Source organism: Coenobita brevimanus, chromosome 90, assembly GCF_032717465.1.
Source record: "Coenobita brevimanus isolate Jiangsu-jjx chromosome 90, ASM3271746v2, whole genome shotgun sequence".
Lineage (NCBI taxonomy): Eukaryota > Metazoa > Arthropoda > Malacostraca > Decapoda > Coenobitidae > Coenobita > Coenobita brevimanus.
Genome location: NC_137043.1, coordinates 34,948,812 through 34,971,386, shown reverse-complemented (window position 1 = coordinate 34,971,386; position 22,575 = coordinate 34,948,812). Strand labels below are relative to the sequence as shown.

Below are 22,575 nucleotides of genomic sequence, written 5' to 3'. Positions count from 1 at the left end.
GGCCACTTTCACATTACCCACTCCCCCCACCCCTCTGAGGTGTAGGATCCCAAGTCTAAGCAGCCTCAGTTCATGCGTAGATTCACAAACTCGTAACTAATTCCCTGTCGTCAATAATATATACGTTTTCGTAGTCAGGATATGGGAAGCAGAAACGTATCTGTTCCTCCGGCAAAAAACACCTTCAGTGGCAAGAAAGGGCACTGCGACAGGAACACCAGCGTCCTACATATGTGTCTGACAAACAATTAGTTAGAGAGCCAAGTCATTAACCTTGCCCAGTGACCTTGACCCCTGACTTTTAAACCACATATAATCACTTGTTCGTTTGTTTGTACTTAATATTTACTCCAGACCCGGTGCAATAACATTCTCTGTATTTTCCCTAACGTTGCTAACAGACAGATAAACAAACCAAGCCAAAAAGGTATGATGGTTGCCAATCAACCCTAACTTCGTAAATCTAGATCCAAATATAAAACCCTTTCAATGTAGCAGCGTACTTTTTAAGATTATTCTTACTACTTCCAGACGGTTTATATTCAGCTTTTAGGAGACGTTCAGTAGTGGGGGGTTTCATGGAGAGTGTATCGTCTCCCCAGTTTGTAAAGTCTCCACATTATGACCTCTCCCTCCAGTCTCAAACATATCTCCGTCTAGTCCCAGAAGTCTCTCCCCCAGTCTCAAAAGTCTCTCCCTCACTTTCAAAAGTCTCTCCCTCCAGTCTCCAATATCTCTCTCTCCAGTTATAAAGTCTCTCCTTCCAATCTCAAAAGTGGTCTCAAAAGGCTCTCCCTCCAGCCTCGTAAGTCTCTCTCTCCAGTCTCGAAAGTCTTTCCCTCCAGTCTCAAAAGTCTCCACCCCCAGTTATGAAGTCTCTACCTAGTTTCAAAAGTCTCTCCCTCCAGTCTCAAAAGCTTCCCCTTTAGTCTCAACAGTCTCTGCCACCGGGCGTTCCGGTCTAATAATTTTAGCAGGGAAATCTGAACGGGAAAAAAACAAAAAAATGTTAAGCTACTGACGCAACCCGAAAGTGAAGGTAGCAGAGAAAGGTCGAGTGATGGCGGTCTTTGAAGTAGAAACGCAAAATACTTACTACTTGAACTCCTGAGTGATAGCAAAACAGATTGTGTAAAATAAGTTGTTCTGTCTACATGGTGTTCTGGCTGATTTTGGACGATTCTTTATTCAGCTGAAATAAAAAAAAAAAAATCTAAATACAAATAAAAAATTTAAAAAAGCGTGATCAACTGAGTGATAGTGAAACGCATGTTGAAAACTGTTGGTCTGTTTACGCAGTGTTTTAGCTTCACACGATTTTATTCAGAGAAAAATACGAGACAGAGACAGAAGTTAAGTTCTGAATGCATGCGAAATAAACTGTGAAAATGAATTGTTGACCTATTTACCTAGTGAATTACAAACGTTCAGGATAACATCAGACGGTTTAATTCGACTGATAAAATAGCAACACAGCTGAAAAACATAAAAACACAAACAGACTGCGTGACTTCGAGTGATAGCGAACTGCACTGTGTGAATAAACTTCACAAATTTACGTTGTGTTCCCAATAACGTCAGAAGACATTACTCACCTCAAAATGGCTTCGTACCCAACACAGGCTGCGTGATTTTGAAATGGTGTGCTGACATACGCAGTGTACTTCCCCCCCCCCCCTTTTTTTTTTTTTTTTGACGTTAGGCATTTTGAGAGTTAATTTTCACATTATTACGGATCATTGGTGGATATTTTTGTTCTTCTACTGCCTATTTCCCGTAACTCAATGACAGTAAGGCAATACTACAGCCCTGCAGCCTTTCCATAGTACTTCTTCGTGAATAGCATTATCTTCTAGCGTTTATCTCTTGCTACATTTCAGTATTCAAGATGGAGAGACGTCCATTTTACGCCTAGTTCAAGTGAACAAAGTTTAGACATGATGGAGGTGAAGGAAGGAATAATGAAAAATTAGCACCAACCCATAATATTGCCATATGGCACTGTGGGAGCAGAGGGAAAATAAAGGCCGGAAAAAACACGGAAATATCAAGAGAGGTGGGACAGAAGAGTGCAAGAGGATAGTAAGGAGAGAAAGACTGGAGACAAAAAGGCCCCTTTTAGTCGCCTCTTACGACAAGCAGGGATACTGGGGAAGTATTCTTTCCCCCCCTCCCCAGGGGTAATGATGGTGGTGAGAGTGAGACAACCGAGATGATCTACTTTCACCCTAACCTAGTGATCGGACAATTTGCGTCAAAAATGATTGGATCTTGAGTGACTTTGGGGATTTCGTGATACCCTTTCCTTCGCGACTTATTCTCCACATGACACTTCAGTATCCTTCGTTACTGATGCGAACTCTGCCGATACTGCAACGATTGAAAAAAAAAATTATATATATATATATATATATATATATATATATATTATATATATATATATATATATATATATATATATATTAATCGTTGAGGTCGAAGCGCTACGAAGGCTTTAGAGATTTCGTCAACACCTCTTCCTCAGCGATTAATTCTGCACAACTCAGTGACCTCTTGTATGTTATAGATGCAAACAATGTCCATGACGTAATATGGACTGGAAGTGTTCTGCATTTTTAGGTAACAGAATATACCGTAAGAATTCACATCACGGAGACGGGAAAGTAGACAATGCTGCGTAACACCTCATCAAAAAGCCACTTAGGGGCTTAAAACACACACACACACACACACACACACACACACACACACATCTAAAGGCACTCTTGCTTTCGTCACATGGTCCGTATGAATACCACATTCCCCCTTCTTTACGAGGGGGTATCTCCCTAGCTGTATAAAACTGTGTTGCCGTAGCGGGAATAAAATGCTGAACATCACTGCACTGAAGGGCTTATTAGAGATGGATCCCGCCCACTGAAAGACGGTTTCCCTTAAACTGACTAAACTCGTCTGGTGGTAGAAACAATAAAAAAAAAAGTCATTCTCCTTCTTCAAGTGACCTATGTCTGAAGTTGATTTACCTGGATTTTTTTTTTTTCTTGCACCTGTCAGACGATATCCTTCACTTTAGAAGACTCTTCCCTTCCCCCTGATTGTTGTGAAATCTCCAAAATATTTTCTCCAAAAATGCCTGGGAGCGCACGACTGAAGTGGCTGGATTTCCGCGTTTCACGTACTTCAGGCTGGATAATCTGGAGGGAGGTAGCAAGAGTTAAATAAAGACAGAATTCACTCCATGAAAGTATAAGAGGCCAAGTCTAGCTGTAATAAATTTAAGATAGGAAGAGTCTGACACGTGAAATCAAGATGCAAAATTCTGGAAGAATAAAATAAAGTGGCAAGAGCCTAACAAAAAAATATAATAATAATAATAATAATAAAAATAAAACAAAACAGTAATGCTAAGCATGACAAAACTGACGTAGAGTCCAATGAGTGAAAATACAACCAAGGGAGAGTCCATTGAGAATGAGAAGAAAATAGAAGTAGAATCCAGTTAGAGTGGTAACAAAACAAAAAAGGCAGAGTTCAGTGGGAATGAAAACAAAACTAGAATCAAGTGAGGGAAAACAAAACAGGAGTATAGTTCTGTAAAAGTGAGGATATACAGAGAGAGAGAGAGAGAGAGAGAGAGAGAGAGAGAGAGAGAGAGAGAGTTATGTATTGTTTACTGTGCATGTAAGTGTTGTGTAGACTGACTGAGGGAAAAGTTTATGCGAGAACACCAGTCAACTCTGTGCAGGTGGAACATAGAAAAAGACCAGCAGAGGAGGATGGCCAGGAGATAATGTCCTAATGACTGGTGAAACAGCAGTTCTAGTTCTCCGTCACCAGTTTTCCATCCACCTTGGGAGTACTGCCCTGTTCGAATGGTGTTTACATTCTCCATAATGGTGGGTGAGGGTGGTGGGGATGGGCTAATGGGTGAAGGTGGTGGGGGTGGACTAAAGGGTGGTGGTGGTAGTGATGGTGGTAAGGAGTGAGGTGGTGGGTGATGGCCGTGTGAGGAGGGGTGGTGAGTGACGGTGGTGAGGGGGTGGGGTGGTGGGTGATGGTGGTGTGAGTGGGTTGGTGGGTGATGGTGGTGTGAGTGGGGTGGTAGGTGATAGTGGTGTGGGTGGGGTGGTGGGTAGTGATGGTAGGGGGTGGACTTGCGTGTAAAGATGGTGAGGGGTGGGCTGGTGGGTGAGGATATAGGGGGTTGACTGGTGGGTGAGGGTGGTATGGGGTGGGCTAGTGGGTGAGGGGGGTGGGCTAGTGGGTGAGGGGGGTGGGCTGGTGGATGAGGGTGGTGGAGGGTAGACTGGTGGGTGAGTGTGGTGAAGGATGTGCTTGGGTTTGAGGATGGGTGGACTGGCGGATGATGGTGGTAGAAGCTGAGTGTGGGTGGTGAAGGATGGGTTGGTGTATGAGGGTTGTGTAGGATGGGCTGACAGCTGAAGAGTGTGGTCTGGTGGTCTACTTCCTAAATGGGTAATACAAACTTGTCACATGTCATCCCAAATTTTGACATTTAAGTGTATAAAATCTAAAAATATACAAAGCCTGCCTCCCATTCCTAAGTACTGGAAGTATCAAGACATTTCATGGGAGATTGGTAAATCTGTTTATGACCGTGTTGCAATGTTTCTGTTGTCAATGACACTGCACACTCATATTATTTAAGTGATATTGGATAGTGGCATATTAAGTTATTTCCATGGAGACAGTCTTTTATCTCAGTAGCAGTAGTTTTACCATTAACCATTCACTTTGCAGTATGAGCACCAAGGGATTTCCTAAGGCCTTTAAGGTATTGAGTCATAGTTAACCCAAATATGGGACATCTTTAATGCATTTTTTTTTTTTTTCACTAGGACATAACTTACTTTCTTTGTGGGCTTTGTCAGTCAAAAACATTTACACCACAGGGCTTCTCCGTCAGTACCTACGACACTATCACCATTTCCCGGACTCCACTTAACCTCTCTGGCAAGTGTTATGAACATCAGACAAGTACAGTACTTTTCTTCGGTTCAGTCATGCCCAGATTACTACTGATGGATTTACCCTAGCCCCAACAGTTCCTTCTGATTCCTCTGTAGTGTTACAAGTCCTGGTCATAAAACTGCTGCTAACAACTTCCTTGCAAGTCAGATATTGTTTACACTACCTTCCAAAGTAATTATAAAAAAAAGGACTACAGGACCACATATAGAATCTCCCCTATGGTGACTTGAATTTTCTTCTTCCTAAGTAATGACTCTCCCTCAATTTTGCTTCTACTTTTGCCATTACACCTGCATACCTCATGTGGATGAGCTTCATCAACTGTCTTTTAAATTGTTAGAATTCAAGGGATCTGTCCCATTACCATTTCCAAAACTGAGGCTATCTCCCACAGCAGTAACAGTGCAATGGGAAATCATTTTGTACCTACCCTTATGTAATACACTGCTCCTGAGAAAGTGTCCATTTTTTGTGGCTTTGTCATAAATGGACACTGCTTAACTGGCACACAACATCGTGATGCCTCAGCTTTCCACTGTGGACAAAAACCCTTTTAACAGTCTGCAGTTTCAGCTTTGTTTACGTGAGACCAGCTATGACCTCCAGGTTCAGTATCCTCCATCCAGCTTCATATATAAATATGGCATTGAATTTGTGGGTGGCAACTGTCAAGAATACATTTCCATTACTTTTTCCGCACTTAAAGTACAACTATCTATCTATCTGTCTACAGCCAGATGCCATAATTCTATAAGGGGTCGCCAGTTGTCTTGAGATACAGTCGTTGTTTTAGAGGGAGGGACACAAACCTCTGCCAACTCACTTGCTGACACTTAGGGAACACGTATGGGTTGGTTATATGGTTACTACCCAGTGCTGTAAATGGTTTCCTGGCTTACAGGAAACCATTTGGCTTGTCATTCAATGTAAAGCCACCTGAAAAGGAAATGGAAAGAAGAGTAATAAAAAGTGACAGGTAAGATGGGAGAAACAGGAAGAGAGGAGGGCACACACAAAAAGAATGATAAAGGTTAAGGAAGAAGTGGGCAGCACTACATCAAGTGAGTGGATGATGGTCGCCACCATTTGATACTACTATATATATTTACAATACTTGTAATAAAATGCAAAACACATCAGATATAATGACCACTGATTTTGGGAGAGCTTGAAAAATCTGCTGATCTAGAAAATTAGCGATCCTTCTTCAATCTTAAAAGTAAAAAGTGGACTAATATGGTATGACCAACAGAGCTGAACATTTGGGATGGCTGGTAACTGACCAACAACAACTGAAAGTCTCCAGTCAATACCAAGTTTGCAATGTTAATTGAGATCTGCACCCTAGTGTACTGTTCCTCTCAATCACTCCAGTCAAGGCATAGGTGTTAACTTTGGTGTGACCCTGGAGTTTACCAGTTTACAAATGTAACTAGTGGGCAGGGGAGACTTTTTTAAATTATAATACTATTGCAACAGACTGGCAATAAAAAAAAAAGTGAAAAAATAATAATAATAAACATACACTGAAATTAAATTCAAACTACTGTAAATTATTTAGAGTACAAAAAATTGGGCAAATAGGCTACATATGGATACTAAATACTGTCCACCATTGATCTGATACTTCCATTATCACACCACATATCAAAGATCACCCAAGTCATCTAGGAACTAACACGACACTGGAATCTTATTGGAACTAAATATATTGCATGCACATGCCAGGGGAACCTGATTAATTAGATTGCCACATCGTTATACAGCATTAGTACAGTTATCTTTTTAAAATTCTGCTGGTCAATACACAGTGCTCTTTCCATTCTCTACTCCTGTACTGTTATTTCTAGACAAAGCTTTTTGTGTACTTATCTGATCGCAGGAGAATAAAAGCTCCAGTTGAAAAAGTGTTTATTGGGAACTTCCAAGCTCCCTAATAGGCCACTAAAGCAATACAGTACCGGTAATGATGATAAAAATGTAAGAATGATACTGTCATGATAATAAAAATAAAATATAATGAAAAAATAACTATATTGCATTTATCTAATACTTTTTCTCAGTCATCGCTCATGTGTCATTGCTTTTGACTTGTACAGTACAAAACAGGCAAACAAAAAAACTTTCACATACAAAAAACTGTGTCCACCTCCCCAAACCACACACAACAGAAAATGAGAAAGCCTTTGGCAATCATCAACTAGCTGAAAGGTGCAGCAGAATTTATAAGGTATCAAATGAAATGATAAATTTATTCAGAAGGTGATGTCAAATCAATGAGCATGTGCATTCATCAAATGATGAGTCCCCTAATTATTTGCTCACTATAATTTATGGATACAGTACTAGGGATACGTGATTATATTTATAACATGGAACCAATAGTTTTGTATTCAGCTTAATTACAACATGTCAGTTAAATGTACAGAAAATACTGTATTCCAATGTATTAACAAGTTACTGAATACTGATCTGAGTAGCCATAATTTTACATACCCACTACCTCCTCAAAGCATCTGAATTTTTTCAGCCAGTTTCTTCTAACAAGGACCTTAAATATTCTATGATTTATAAAAAATCTAAACAGAAAAACTGATGATTAATGGCAAGGTAACGGTGTTGGCAGAGTAAAAATTAAACCCAGTCTGTAAATCTGATGCATATATGACTTGGTCTGTTAAGTGCTTTTATTTGCATTACTGTAAGTCAACTGACTTCTAACTTTTACCTTGTAAATTTCTTACTCTATTTTTCCACCAAGACAGGTTAACATTTTCATCAGCAACACTTTTTTCCCCCACATCCTTCAATCATCGTCACTAGGCATTATACTATCAGTGACAATCCTGACAACACCACACACACTACTTTCATCATCTCACCACTACCATCTCTCCACACCATTTCCATCACACACACACACACACACCAAGGTTATTTATATTCAATACTCTACTGTTACTGGACACCATTGCTCTAAAGAAGTATCCATCCTTTCAATGACACCATTAACACTTAACAGAGGCTAGCAACCTTCCTAGGATTCCAACAGACTTAATTTCCCTGCCAACCTTGAAGGGATGGAATATGAAAAATTTTAAAAATGCAAAAACAGACCTTTTAATGCAGTTCGCACAATATGTTTTAACTTCTTCCGTCTTCAGCCATGTTTTAACCATAAGTAGAGTGAATTACAGCAAAACCATTTTACAGTGCTTACAACACGTTAATCCAACTGCCACTTAAGCACATTGCATACAGGCTGCTGCTTTATATCATTTTCATTTGTAACTAAATAGTCACTCCTATAGGTAGAGAATCCACACAAACACATCACATACATTCACTTTTCACACATCTCCAAAAGCACTAAAACAACTGAAGTTACCTCTAACTGCTCTTTTAGAGAACTTGTACCAAACTTCCCCACACCCTGAACCATCATCATCATTATTCTGACCCTTAATATCACCTAAATATGGGGTAAGCTAATGTTCAGAAATGACAGGGAGAGTATGAAATTGAGAGAACCATGAACAGCATGCCTACTAAAATAGGCTATGCAATCATTCACACCCTATGTCAACCATACTTAATCACCATTCTCCAGTTGCCATCATTTTTACCCAATTCAAACCACAAACAGATTATTTATAACTAAATAATCCTCTTTGTGTTCATCAAATGTCTCAGTCATGCAAAAACACAATATTCCAGATGATTTTTATTAAATGGTGATAAATAATTTATATAAAAATATTATTAACTGCATTGGTCTAGACTTTAATTATGAAATACAGATTACAAAAAACAAACTACTAAAAACCTAGTGCCCTCACAGTGCAAAATATCCAAATCTGTGTAGTATGAGAGAGAGAGAGAGAGAGAGAGAGAGAGAGAGAGAGAGAGAGAGAGAAGAGAAGAGGAGAGAGAGAGAGAGAGAGAGAGAGAAGAGGAGAGAAGGAGAGAGAGAGAGAAGAGAAGAGAAGAGGAGAGAGAGAGAGAGAAGGAGAGAGAGAGAGAAGGAGAGAGAGAGAGAGAGAGAGAGAGAGAGAGAGAGAGAGAGAGAGAGAGAGAGAGAGAGAGAGAGAGAGAGAGAGAGAGAGAGAGAGAGAGAAGGAGAGAGAGAGAGAGAGAGAGAGAAGGAGAGAGAGAGAGAATGGTGTGGACAACTGTGTTGATAAAGATCCTGTATTATATAAAAGGTTGGACAGCTTCACTATTCTGGTTCTAGATCCACAATGCTGTTATTTGTAGAGGCTGTTGTTTGTACAGATGACTGCTTGAAACTTCACAATGTTTGGTCACACTGTATAGATATATACACTAATGAAGTAAACCTGAATGACTCTGACAGACTCTGAATCAAAATGGTGGGTGCTCAGCCTTCTATATTACACAGACTGTGGTGCCAGTGCTGTATGAGGAAACAAAACAATAAAGTTGGGTAACTCACATGTCACATGGAAGGTCTGTGTACTGTCAGCAATGAAGGAAAAGACAAAGGCTAAAAGAAAGTACTATACTTACAAAAACACTAATGGAACTTAATATATATATAGATATATATATATATATATATATATATATATATATATATATATACTCTTCATGGAAAATGTTCATGAGCTACCTTAATTTAAAGAAAATAAATAACAAAAGAACTAGTGTCAACACGTAAACACACAAACACTCCACACAAAATAAATGTATAATGTACACATAACTAAGACTCCTCTCATCCTGAGACTCACTTGGACACACTGTATACACTCCATCATCTGCATTATGAGAAAGATTCTAACTTGCTTATCATTTCTGAACTGCAACCAAAAGTTACTCTAATCAGTTGTTATATTTTGGTGGGATTGACTGACTTAATATTTTACTGTCCCTGACTCTAGTATACTTTTCATTATACCACTACTGATCACATGAAGTATCAAAATAAGTAACTTGTATAATATTCTCCAGTGAATGTGTTAAAGTGACCTACCTTACATAAACAGTTAGAAACCAAGCTGCGTCCTTTATTCCTCCTCATACTTGCACTTGAACTATGAACTTATTATTCTATATCTAGTAAATCTCAGCAATGACTATTAGTCTATTCTAGATCTAGTAAGTCTCAGCAATGACTTATTAGTTTGTGTTCATGCACAATATCCTGATTTGCACACCCTGCCATTCCATCACCAAATTCTACTTTTTATAATCTTTCTTCATAAATGCAAGTGGCAAGTGATAATTTGTTACTCAGATTTTAACAATCCAGTTTGACCTAATTTCCGAGAGAGAGAGAGAGAGAGAGAGAGAGAGAGAGAGAGAGAGAGAGAGAGAGAGAGAGAGAGAGAGAGAGAGAGAGACTTGAAAATAAGTGGTTAGCAAATGGCTATGGTGGCAGCAGTATCTGCAGCCATATTGCTAGTTAAGAATGATCATGTGAAATGTAATATCCAATGCACTTGGGACTAGTTGTTTATTGTATCATAAATTTTCTGGACAGATTATAGAAACTGATGCTAAAAAAATATCAATAAACATTTAATACTGATATTCAACAAAGGTACTGGAAGATATTAATGTACAGCATTTCATATGGATAATTAAAAAAATAGCAGGCAATATATGTTGCAGTATTACATTTCAGTGTGAATTCTGCAATTGCAAGATTCTTGACAAGATCTGAGGGATAAGAGTGAGTTGAAATTTTGTTAGATTACAAATTGCCAGATAAGGCTGAGGATGCACTGCTATCATGGTTGTGGTTGTGTTGGTGGAGGGTGGAAATACCAGGAGTGATATGTCCTGTTGGTATGAAGAGGTAGTTATGACGTGATGATCTGAATTCCTGTAGGGCCAATAGTCCTTCGAGGTAATGACAGTAATTACATGCACTAGTAATGCTGATAAGAGCAGCAGTGGCAGTGGAGATGACAGCAGCAGTTGCTCTAGCTAGTTACCATCAGACTAAACACCAAAACTAATTTACACTGATCATAGAAATTCGACAGTCGTGAACGAAGGCCCCACATGAAAGATTAGTTACTTTTCTGACAATCTGACTCTCTTTGTAGGATGTTCAGATTTTTAAGTGCCATAGTGTGCATCATTATCTGGGTACAAGTTAACCAAATACAGTTCCTCTCTACAAAAGGAGAGTCAAGGCGAATACATAAATGCAGTACAGCCTTCTCTTTACTACTTTGTCTCAATATTTCTTCCCTAATCAAAATGTTCCCAACAGAAAACTGGAGAGGAATGTAGGAAAATTTGTTTGGGATGCTGAGACAAGCCTGACTACACTACAGAACAATACATCTAATGAAAAATTTGTATGGTTGATAACAGATTCAAACAAACATGTGGCTGAAGAAAATGATTAAGTGAAGACAAGATACAGTGACAGGTGGAGATGTACGAGGAAAACCTAACCTAACCTTCAGATAACAGTGGTCAAGATCAGTGCTGGAAAGGAAAGGAAATACTGAAGGTAAAAAAAATAAAATAAAAATAAAATACAACTGAGACAGCCAAGCAATACAGAACATTGCCCACAAGAAGGTAAAATAAAGAAAGGTGGCATCAGAGAAATCGTTACTACATATGAGTTACTATAAAATGCCAGGCTGAACAGGGAAGAAATTTTTTACTACCACATGTAAGCAAGAACAACAGCACAGAACAAAGACAACCCACACACCACCGTCAGTCAGTAAATGCAACTAACACACCTACTCCCATCCAACGATACAGAATCACACAGACACAGAGTAACACGACAGCCTTAGACACCTTTACCTGCTCATTGATCACCTGAATGGGAAACAAAGATATTTTGATCCAAAAATAAGAAAATAAAGAATACCAAACGATTACATTAAAGCTGTGAAAATGAAAACACCAGTTGTATAAAGTAATAAATAAAAAACTTGTTAACTAATGCCAAAATAGCTTAGTCATATGGCTTTCTGTATAAAATTATTTACGGTACATGATAATGATGAATGATGATGAGATGAGAATATTATCTGCAATTCGGCTATATATACATAACATATGTATATAAATAAAAACTAGAACTCACTTTCAAACTGTCCTCCATCAAACATCCTTCCATCAAGATGACAAAACAGCCATACTTTGTCCTAATTTCATATACAGTAGTATAAACGTCTTCATAATCTTTTAACATTCTTGTAATAATGGATTCAATCTATCTTCTGGAGTAAAACACAACTTTTACTTTTCTGAAATTCCAAAATGGTCCGGTCTTTTTAACCTCTTCAGTCCAATGAGGATGCCTTATTATATTCCTGTTATCAACAGACAATTTCTTTCACTTCAAAATAAGCTTTTTGAACAGAAGGGATCAAATACAGCCTTTACCAATCCCTTCACTACCAGATAACTTCCTGAAATGGTGACTAAAATTGTCTGTCAGTAGCAGAAATAAAAAAAGACATCCTTGGGTTGAAGCGATTAAGCACCAAAATCTAGTGTGTTCTCCACCCCAGTCTCTTCTCCTCACCTGTACAGTTTCTTATAGTTTAAGACTCTGTAATCTATAATTAACCCCTTCAATCTAATTTATTTTCAAATTATATTCTTGCAACTACCAGACTATTGTACTCAACTTAGGAGAGCCCCTTAGCAGAGATAACAAAAGCTAGTATATAATAAAAGCTATAACACCTCCAGTTCAGTCTTTCCTAAGGTACAGAATTACAATCGCCTAGAGATGGCAAGGTTAAAACAAAATTATGTCACCAGATTGAAGGGATTAATCTGTATATATTCTATTAAAAAAAAAAAAAAAAAAAAAAAAAAAAAAAATCCACCCATCCATTTTAAATATATTAAACAACTATGGTCTCTCTCACAATAGCCTAATTCTTATCTTTCTCACACCCCAAAAATTGCATACACTCAACCCTGAACACGGCCATCATGCAATTTCCACTCACCAGCCACAGTTTTTGCTTACCTTCTATCTTTAACCTATACACAGGGAAAGGCGTAGTCAAGGTTTCACACTGAAGACTTCTCAATGGTGGTTTGACTGCACGAGTATTAATGTTACTGTGAGCTGTCTCTGAACTTCTTGAACTCTACCTCACTCCACATTAAGATGGGAAAGGAGGTCTGGATGATGATGGATGTGAAGTAGATGTGAAGTGTCCTTTGTGCAGTGGTTAAGGAAGTGGTCTACTCTCTAAATGGAACCAAGCTCAATGCCAGGCTGAGGCAGGGAATAGTTTGATAAGTTTTGCTGTAAAAAAAAAAAAATAAAAAATAAAAAAATATAATAAAAAGGGGGGGGGGGCTAACTTTTCACAAGACTCGGTCATGTAAAAAAAAGAAATAAATAAATAAATCACACCACTTCTGAAAATAAGACAGCTCAAGCATACATTCAACATGGATGGTAGGTGTTAATGTCTATGTGGTGATGTGACGTAGAGTGGCATGTGGGAAGACTGCTGGGCAATGGGGAGGAAGCTGTCATGTCAGTGTCCTGAACAAGACATTAAATAATATAAATAAATTAAGAAAATAACAAACATCTTTTCATTTAGTGTGAAACCCTGTCTGTGTCTTCCTTCCAACAAATGACAGGATCAACAAGCAAGCAGAAACGATGATTGAAAAGTGTACCATACTTGCGACTTTGGCAGCGCTCCAACCCCACAATAGACTCTGTACCAAAAGACACTGGAAAACTCTTGCCCACTTTTGGTACACATCAATTAAAAAGGAATGAATGATGTTCTCATGAACTATACCTGAAATACTGCTATGCCTGGCTAGGTCACATTGGTCCCCTCAAGTGGCCAAGTTTAGTTGCTAAATGTTCAAAATGTGTTGTGAACCTTGGCAGGTCAAAAGGTATGTAATCAAACATGGCAGAGTAGTCCAGTTTCTTATGCTATAGGGTGACTTCCTCTGGAAGAAATTATACTCATATACTAACAGTGTTAGCATTGTGAACATACACTACAACAATTCTGGCCCAATGTCGATTTTGAAGAGGATCTGTTGGGTTGAAACTCTTTTATCATTATAATGAACCCTTCAGTATTTCAAAGTGGGCATATTGCAATTTCTTCCATCTGAAAAATTCACAACACTAAAACCAAGACCCACCTTTTCATTTCTTTCCATCAGTGTCAATATCATTTGCCGGGCTCCACCCCACCATACTCAACCCAACTTCCCTACTCAATTTCCCAACCAGATGACACATTTTATTCACAACTTACAGTGTGGTGTTTCCATTTACAGCTTGCCATACATTCCTCGATCCTTTGGGTGCAGTGAGCTTCTCTGAGTTGAACAGAATCATCACTAATGAGTTGGGGGAAATGACAGTACTTTTTCATGGTCAAACTGTTAACTGTCATGATGTTAACGTTACTGGTGCCTTAGATTTCACTTTAAAAAAAAAAAATAAATAAAGAAATAATTAATTAATTAAAAATAAATAAATAAATCTGACATTAGCCAAAACAAAATGAAAAGTAGGAAATTTGCAACCATAGGGTAAATATACCATAACATGTGATCCTAAAGTTTAAATCCCTAAGCGATAATGCCCATTCTCCCCTTAATTCACAAAGAACTTCATAATCCCTAAACGTTTTCCTAAGTATTTCCTTTCTAAATTCCTTTGTCTAGTCAGGTTCACTATCCTCCACATCAACTCCTGCTCTCCTACCCAATATTCTAATACCCCTATATATCCCTGATAGTTACAATCCACCTGCACATCCCTCTAACTCTGGAACTCCAGTAAAAATTTATATCATTCTTGCAGCCTACAGTAAATCTTACCAAGTTTTGGAGTGGCCCCTTTTAGTGAAGGAGCTGTTGAATGCTATATATAACCCCCATCAGTATAAAAACCTCCCCAGAACTGAAGCTGTCTGTAGACAGCAGAAACAGATAAAAGGACGTCAGAGTGGTGACAAAAGTCCTTACAACTGAGGAAATTACTCTCTCTTACTTGCACCCCAACCAACCTTGTATCTTATTCTTGAGAGCCATTCTCCTTCTACCCTAACATTCTATTACCTATAAACCTGATAATAACCAGTATCTTTTAATTTGAAGACCTACAACTTAACAATTCAGAGCCCATGAATCCCCCCACCCCCAATATAGTGGTCTTCATTTTTTTTTTTTTTCCTTCATTAAGCTGAACATCTCTGAATCTTGTATTTATTTTAAACAAGGCTGGTTCTCTCTCTGTCCCTTTCTCCCATACAAGGAGTGCATCTCATGTTCAATTAAATAACCAATGATTATATGAAAAACAAATCTGACTCTAAAATCATTACCGGTAACAATCACCTGAACAACAGCCTTACTACTGGCTGTAAGCATATCTTCAAGTCATCAGTATGTTCACTAGCAACTCAACTATATACTGTGGCAATATTCCTCTTGCTTTACATGTAGGTCACTGAGAAATGCACTTCACAACTACATTTCCAGCAGTCTTATTTATACCTCAACAATAATCTGCAAACACAATGTCAGCAGTATAATAGTGCTCATTTCCACATTAGCATTCCTAATACTTAGCACTCTAATATGCATGTGAGGACAGTTGGTCAAGGGTGAGGTGGAGACCCCATAGAACTGCTGTACCAATTGACATCTCTGGTATTTTAGCTCAAGATCCACGCTACCTTAGTTTTTGAATTTTTGGTTGGATATTTAACATTTTAAAGGCTGGACCAGGCAACTAAGTAAACCAACATGGTGTAACCTTGCAGCACATAATCACAACATTTAGATACACAGGTGGGTGGATCTTGTACCAAAACATCAAGAGTTACCCAGTCTCTTCTAACTCAGGGTCTGTGAGGTGGTGAGGAGAGGAAGGAGGGTGTTCCCGGCACCTGGCATTGTGTATATTTGAGACAAACCAATATACTGCATCTCTGGTATATTACAAAAACAATAACAGAAAAAGGCCTCAATTATTAAAAACTGTACATTATCTACAGAGGCTGTGTATCAAAGTCTTTCATTCATGTCATCCTTAATAACATTTAACGATACATATCAGATAAAAATATTATAAGATTTTTCTCCTATCCAAGAACTATTTACACAGTTCATGCACAAAATAGGGTTTGATACTATATATATTTTGGGAATAAAAGGTTTGCTTGTACCTTTACTGGTGTGTATTAGGCCACTATATGCACTTGCACTGTCACACTAGGGCTGGCATGACAACAGATGGCACTGCGGCCTAGTGCCCCTCTGCTGCTACAGTCACCAGGGCTGCTATGTGGTAGCTTCAAACTACCATGGCATTGCCTCACATGGCATAGCAGCCTGATACAGCATGGCAGCACCAATTACCATGCTGGCACTCTGCCCTCTCACAGCCCTCAGGACCCCACAACAATTAAGACACTTGCAACGCTGCATGGGAGAATCACAGATCTGCCTCAGAGATGCCGCACCATCCTGGCCAAGGCTGGGCGGCTGGACTGCAGCTCAGATTGACAGCTGACGGCCGGTGTCTGGCGGCTGCGACTGCAGCAGGCTTGGAGGAGGAAGGTTCACCCGGCTCTCCCCCGCCCTGGCTATTTAAGATAAGACTTGTAGAGCAGTGTGGACTTGTTGAGTTCCTTCTCCTGCTCCATCAGGAACAATAGGTCGCGCATGTTGACACGTTTGATCCTTGGCCTCAGCGGCATCTGCAGGGCACATGAGGTAAGTACCAGCAAGAGGCCAAGGCACGGATGTAGAAAAAGTCTGAATAATACGAAGGGACAGATGATTATTCTAGACTGAGTGGACTGACAGTACTAAAATGGAAAATGAGAGTAGAAATGAAATCACATATAAGAGTACTGAGTCTTTTAATTTACCTTTAATGAGAAAAATTATGAAGACTTATAAAATTAATATACTGTGCTGTACCAAAATGGAAAAATAATATGCATGAATAAGATACCAATATTTTGATGGCAACTTGTGTTTATCATTGCCTCATACGTATGGGGTATTATTTATGTTTGTCTCTGGAATGCCACTAAATCTGAATGTAAATAGGATCTCTGATTTATTCACTTGCAAATCAAGAATATTTCAGGCATTCTTAAATTTAATCAATAAAACAAAGAATTTGCACAAACATGATATTGATGAAGTATAAAAGCAGAACTGGACTTACAAATCACGTTTAAGAGGAATGGAAGAAAAAAGTAGGGGATATGGAAAAAGGGCAGGAAAAATGCTGGTAACAAATATTTAAATGCCTGTTAATATTAATAATTACTGCCAGACTGTGGACTTCACATCATATGAATTAATTTTAATATGAAACCAATGAAGAGAAACAATTTACAAATTAACTTTCACTGATAGGTACCAAAAATGGATTAAGCCCCAAAAATGCATTTCATTGGTATCAATATTCCTTATAACTAACAGTACCGTACCTGTTTCACATAGTACTACACATAAATGTTAAAATACTAAGTAATAAAACACCAGTCTTGACAATGAAGAGCTCTGAAGGGTAGTCTAGAAAAAACATACAAGAAAGTAACATTTTCATTACAGAATGGTGAAAAAATTGCTTACTATACCATATACCAATAATAATTTAAAAAACTGATTATAAAAAAAATGGAATAAGTTAATCTACTTCATTAATAAAATAAAAAAAATGCAAGACAATCACTTACAGAAATGAACATTGGAATTACACTCACATATGGAAATGCTCTTTACTGACAAGATACACTATTTTTAGCCTGACCCAAACCTATTCCAGTATGAAGTTTTTTTCAATATCTGAATCGCATCCAAGCCTGGCTGAAACATATCTTGCCAGGCTGAAACGTATCTTGCTAGGCCGAAACATACAGTATCTTGCCAAGTCAAAACATATCATCCCAATGTTTCCATACTTGGGCATAATTCTTCCAAATCAATAATTCATGGCAATGTGGACTCAAAACATAAAGAACTATTTTCATTTGAATTAATGAAAATATGCTAGCACTAAACATAAAGAAATAAAAAAATAAAAAAATAACATGAAATGTGGAATGATGTGGGCTTACCGACTTCTGAGTGAACGTCCCGCTAAATGTTGCACCCTAGAAGAGAATGAAAGAAAAATAAAGAAATCAAAGGAATAACCAAAAAACACAGGAGTCGACAAAAGAACAAAATTAATATGACTGTGGGAGTGAATATAAGTGTGGTTTTCAATCCATATTTCCCTAAGTCTTACCTGCTTCTTTATATTCTGACTCACAACACTCTCTTGCAGTTCATTCACTTATTCCATTCAATGATTCACTCTCCTTTTTGAATTTTTAACTTATACTTAGGGCTACATTTTTAACCCCTAGGCTGCAGTGGCCCTCAACATTTTCTGTGTCCGTGGTGGCATGAAAACCGGTTAAAAAAATATATATACAGCTGTATAGTGTTTTTATCATGTGTTTTGACCCACTTATACCTACAGTAACTAAAGATGATAACATTTTAGTCAGACAAAATTTACACTCCACAATAACGATTCGCGGCCCACTAATCAAGCATACGCATGCAGAAGACATGAAAAATGACTGAAAATCTGAAAATATTACACGCGGCTCTTTCAGAATGTATGACACAGTCTACCGATAGGCATTTCTGGAATGCTATATGCAACCGAGGGGTTAAAACTGAGATCGCAAAGGTATGAACAAATCCCTAATTTTAAATGATAATTTCTGAAGGTTGAGATAATTACTGCACATGTTTGACCTTACTGTACTGTGTTGTCCTACATTCTGAAATGGGGAATACCTGCTGATCACATATAACAACTACTAGACTGACATTCCATTAATAACCATTAAAAATAGTGACTTTCTTACACCTTGAATAAAAATCCAACCTTGTAGACGGAGAATAAATTTATTTACCAAACAGTTTTGGTGGACACTGCCACCAGCTTCAGTGGTCAAGACAGAGAGAAAGAATCTTGACCACTGAAGATGATGGCAGTGTCCACCGACACTGTTTCATAAATACTGTACAGTGAAAGTCCTCTCATTCTGCATCTGGTCTTACGGTACTTCAGGTCTTTCGGCGGTTTTCATAAATAGTCCCATTACAAAAGTGCTCTGCTCTTCTGGCACATATGTTGAGCCGATCAACCAATTTGGCACTGTTGGCGCCAGATCTAGCGCTATTCATGATAATTTAGTGCCAATAAATACTAGATTTTCCTCTATATCTAGCACATTTTGAGTCCAATTTAATGTGAAACTTTGAACAGTTTACCTATAGCTTAGCACACTTTAAAAGTTGAGCTTAGCACTTTTGAAGATTTCTGCTTGCCAATCCTGCATGCATCGTCGGCCTTCATGACTTGTGAGTGTTTGGCTTTGTGAGCGGGACCTTTTGAAAGTTTGGAAACTTTGTTGTGCTATTTTACGATCATCCTCTCGTTCTTGTGTTGCACTATGGCCTCTACTAGCAGAATGCCTACTGGTTTTGTGAAAAAATGCACCTACAAGGTGCTGACTATCACTATGAAGAATGAAATTACTGAAAAAACTGAAAGATTTCAGTGTGAGTTCTTCCACCATATCCGACCTTAAGAAACACAAGGCCAATTTAGTGCTTAGGGTTCACCAATAATACTTGCTAGACACTGTGACTGCACTAGGGTGACCAACCATGACTGCTAGAAACTTTCTGGCAGGTTTTCCCAGTCTTCCGGCAGTTTCTGCTCCTTCGGTACCTGCTTGGTCCCACAGATGCCGAATAAGAGGGCTTTTACTCTAAATATATTCTCCATCTACAAGTGTGGATTTTATTCACCATCTCTGATTATCACACCAGAGTGACACATCTTGCCGATTCCATCTCTCTATCTTGGCCATTGAAGATGGTGGCATTGTTCACCGACACTGTTTGGAAAATAAATATACAGTACAGTATTCTCCACCTACAAGTGTGGGTTTTATTCACTACCTTTGATTATCATGCCTGAGTGATTCATGATGCCATTTCTTACATCTTGCACACTCAGTTTTAGCAATGAATTCGTTAGTCCTAATTTCTCCTTCCCTCAGTCATAAGCCTCTTCATGTGTTCACTCATAACTTTAACTCTTCCCATATGACGATTTTTTTTTTTTTCTTTTTCTTTTAACATCACCGGATGAATTTTATTTTGCCAATGGGTCACTTCCTGAAATGAAGGTGTTAGATACAGAGTTCAATAACCACTTCTCAACCACAGCTCCTTCCTAAGTTGAATATCATCATCTACAGGCAGCCTGACTGAAATGAATTAAGACCATCATATACAGAGGTTAACTACTGACAACTCAATCACTTATATCCTCACGCTCATTTCTACTCACTCATTCATTCATTTAACTGGTTCATTCACTACCTCTCTCTCTCTCTCTCTCTCTTTTGCTAATATCCTACACTTACCATTTCATCCTGCCTTTCCAGGTAAGATAAAAGTCTCTTGCTTTTTACACTACGTCACTCTCACTCATGCTTTTATTTCACATTATAAATGCATGACTGTTTATAATAAGTGTGTATGCATTTGTTTTGTGCTTTTACTTGCTCATGTGTGAACTGTCTCTATTCAGGGGCATCTTCAAATATGTCATTTTACATTATTTCACATAATTCAAAAGTAAACATCTGCATTTACTAAGAAGAAATATTTTTCACGTGGAATTATATGACAAAAAATTGGATATCTGAAACCACATGGAATTATAGTTAGCTTACATTACCACTGTTTTTATGAAATCAGACTTTATATTTGTAGTCAAGAATTGTTCATTTACAGATTTCTACTTTAAAAAGGAAATATATACCTTTATGAGTAAATGATCCTCAATTTAATGAGCACTCAGTTAAAATATTCTTAATAAAATGGCAGGGCTCTTTCAAAATCCTTGCAATGTTAAAGCAATGAGATCATATCTATTATATGATGGTTTCGTCCTGATAGGAGGAAATACAAATCCTGAGATACCCAACTTCTCAACTGTTTAACAAGGGCTTTTGATAAGTTTACTGACAAATTTACCTTCTTTACTCTATTAAATCGAGGATGTGATGTTATACAGCATCAAAGACGTAATATTGCTGTAAAACTGTGAACTGACATCAACAGACACTGTCTTGCCACTGCTGTTGAAAATGTTCTAGGAGCTTATTTAATTTCACAAAATATACATGAAGCAAATCCAGGGCATGAACTAAACAAGGCTGAAAAAACTGGCTGACCTTAAGGGGAAAACACGCTTGGAAGCAGAGACCCTTTACTATAAGAGAAGGCAAATGCAATAAGAATATCAGTATAGAAAGTTTTCTATTCATACTATTTCCACACATAGACAGTGATCCCTTGGTTATAGCATTTTTTGTAATCACAACTGCAAATTTGCATTCCTACCGTTATACCTCATTTTCTGGCTAAAAAACATCATGATCATGTGCCTGAGTTGAGCCAAGCCTGAGATTCACAAACATTGCCCCGTGCATCAGCTCATTATATCATCACACGTGTGAGTTGTTTTCAATGGCCAAGACCTTTTAGCCATGAATACTCATTTTTCATTGGACCGCTCCATCAAAGCTGGGAAAGGAGAGTTTCATGAAGCACTGCCCACAACCAAAAATCGTGAACAGCAATAATCAGGGTCACATGCATGAAATATTTTCAGTTATACTAACTGTACTGCAAAGTTTTGTGCTTCACAAACTCATAACATATAAATATACAGTAATCACTTTAATATCCGGACGCCCAATATCCGAACATCCCCACTATCCGAACATAAGAATGTTTCATACTGTACTTTTTTCCATACTATACTTACCTCATTTCACTCTTTAATGTCCTTTATTGGTGTGAATAGGGTGTTAGGAGCTATGCATGTGCAGTAGGAAGGTGTTTTTCTGAGTTAGGCTAGGTTAGGGTCCATAAGTACCAGTCCAGGAGCCAGTCACCAGAATGTTTATTATTGTATGAACCTACTTCTAAACCCTCATTTTATGTTTCTTTTGCATTTATTTCAGTCATTTATGTGCCTTATTGGTGTGATTTGGGTCTTAAATAGGTGCTATGCATGTCCAGAGGGAGTTGTATAGGTGTTTCTCTGAGTTAGGGTCCATAAGTACAAGTCCATAAGCTGGGGCCCAATATCCGGACAGAACCAATATCCGGACCTACCTATGGCTCTATTATATCGGATATTGGAGTGATTACTGTAATTATGGATAAAGTAAGATAATTTCACAAGCACAGGAGTAGTACACGAGTGATGTTGGTTTCACCAGCTTTTGTTCCAACCAAGCCTGCCACTCAAGGTCATGAACTTCCTCATGTCAGTTTATCATCATCATCATCTAATTCTGTGTTGCCCCCTGAGGAGCATAGGAGCCCAAGGCTAGGCAAATTGGTCCTGACATTCAAGATGAGGGTGACCAGCCTGACTCATCCCTGAGTGGCATTAAGTGAGCAATAAACCCCAACAACCCCTTGGATATAAACCTGCATAGGCTCAATGCA

At 38.3% G+C, this 22,575-nt stretch overlaps 1 protein-coding gene across 1 annotated transcript in view; it reads right to left on the bottom strand.

Annotated features, from left to right (window-relative positions):
• Positions 1-15,981: 15,981 nt before the first annotated feature.
• The window catches only part of LOC145411521 (transcription initiation factor TFIID subunit 4-like), a 72,270-nt gene continuing 65,676 nt past the window's right edge, over positions 15,982-22,575 (bottom strand). The window contains exons 13-14 of the mRNA XM_080281533.1: positions 18,090-18,125; positions 15,982-16,712 (exon numbers count right to left, since the gene is read on the bottom strand). Of these exons, the coding sequence (XP_080137659.1) occupies positions 16,599-16,712; positions 18,090-18,125 (150 nt within the window). The 3' untranslated portion in view covers positions 15,982-16,598. The remainder of the gene's footprint in view (positions 16,713-18,089; positions 18,126-22,575) is intronic.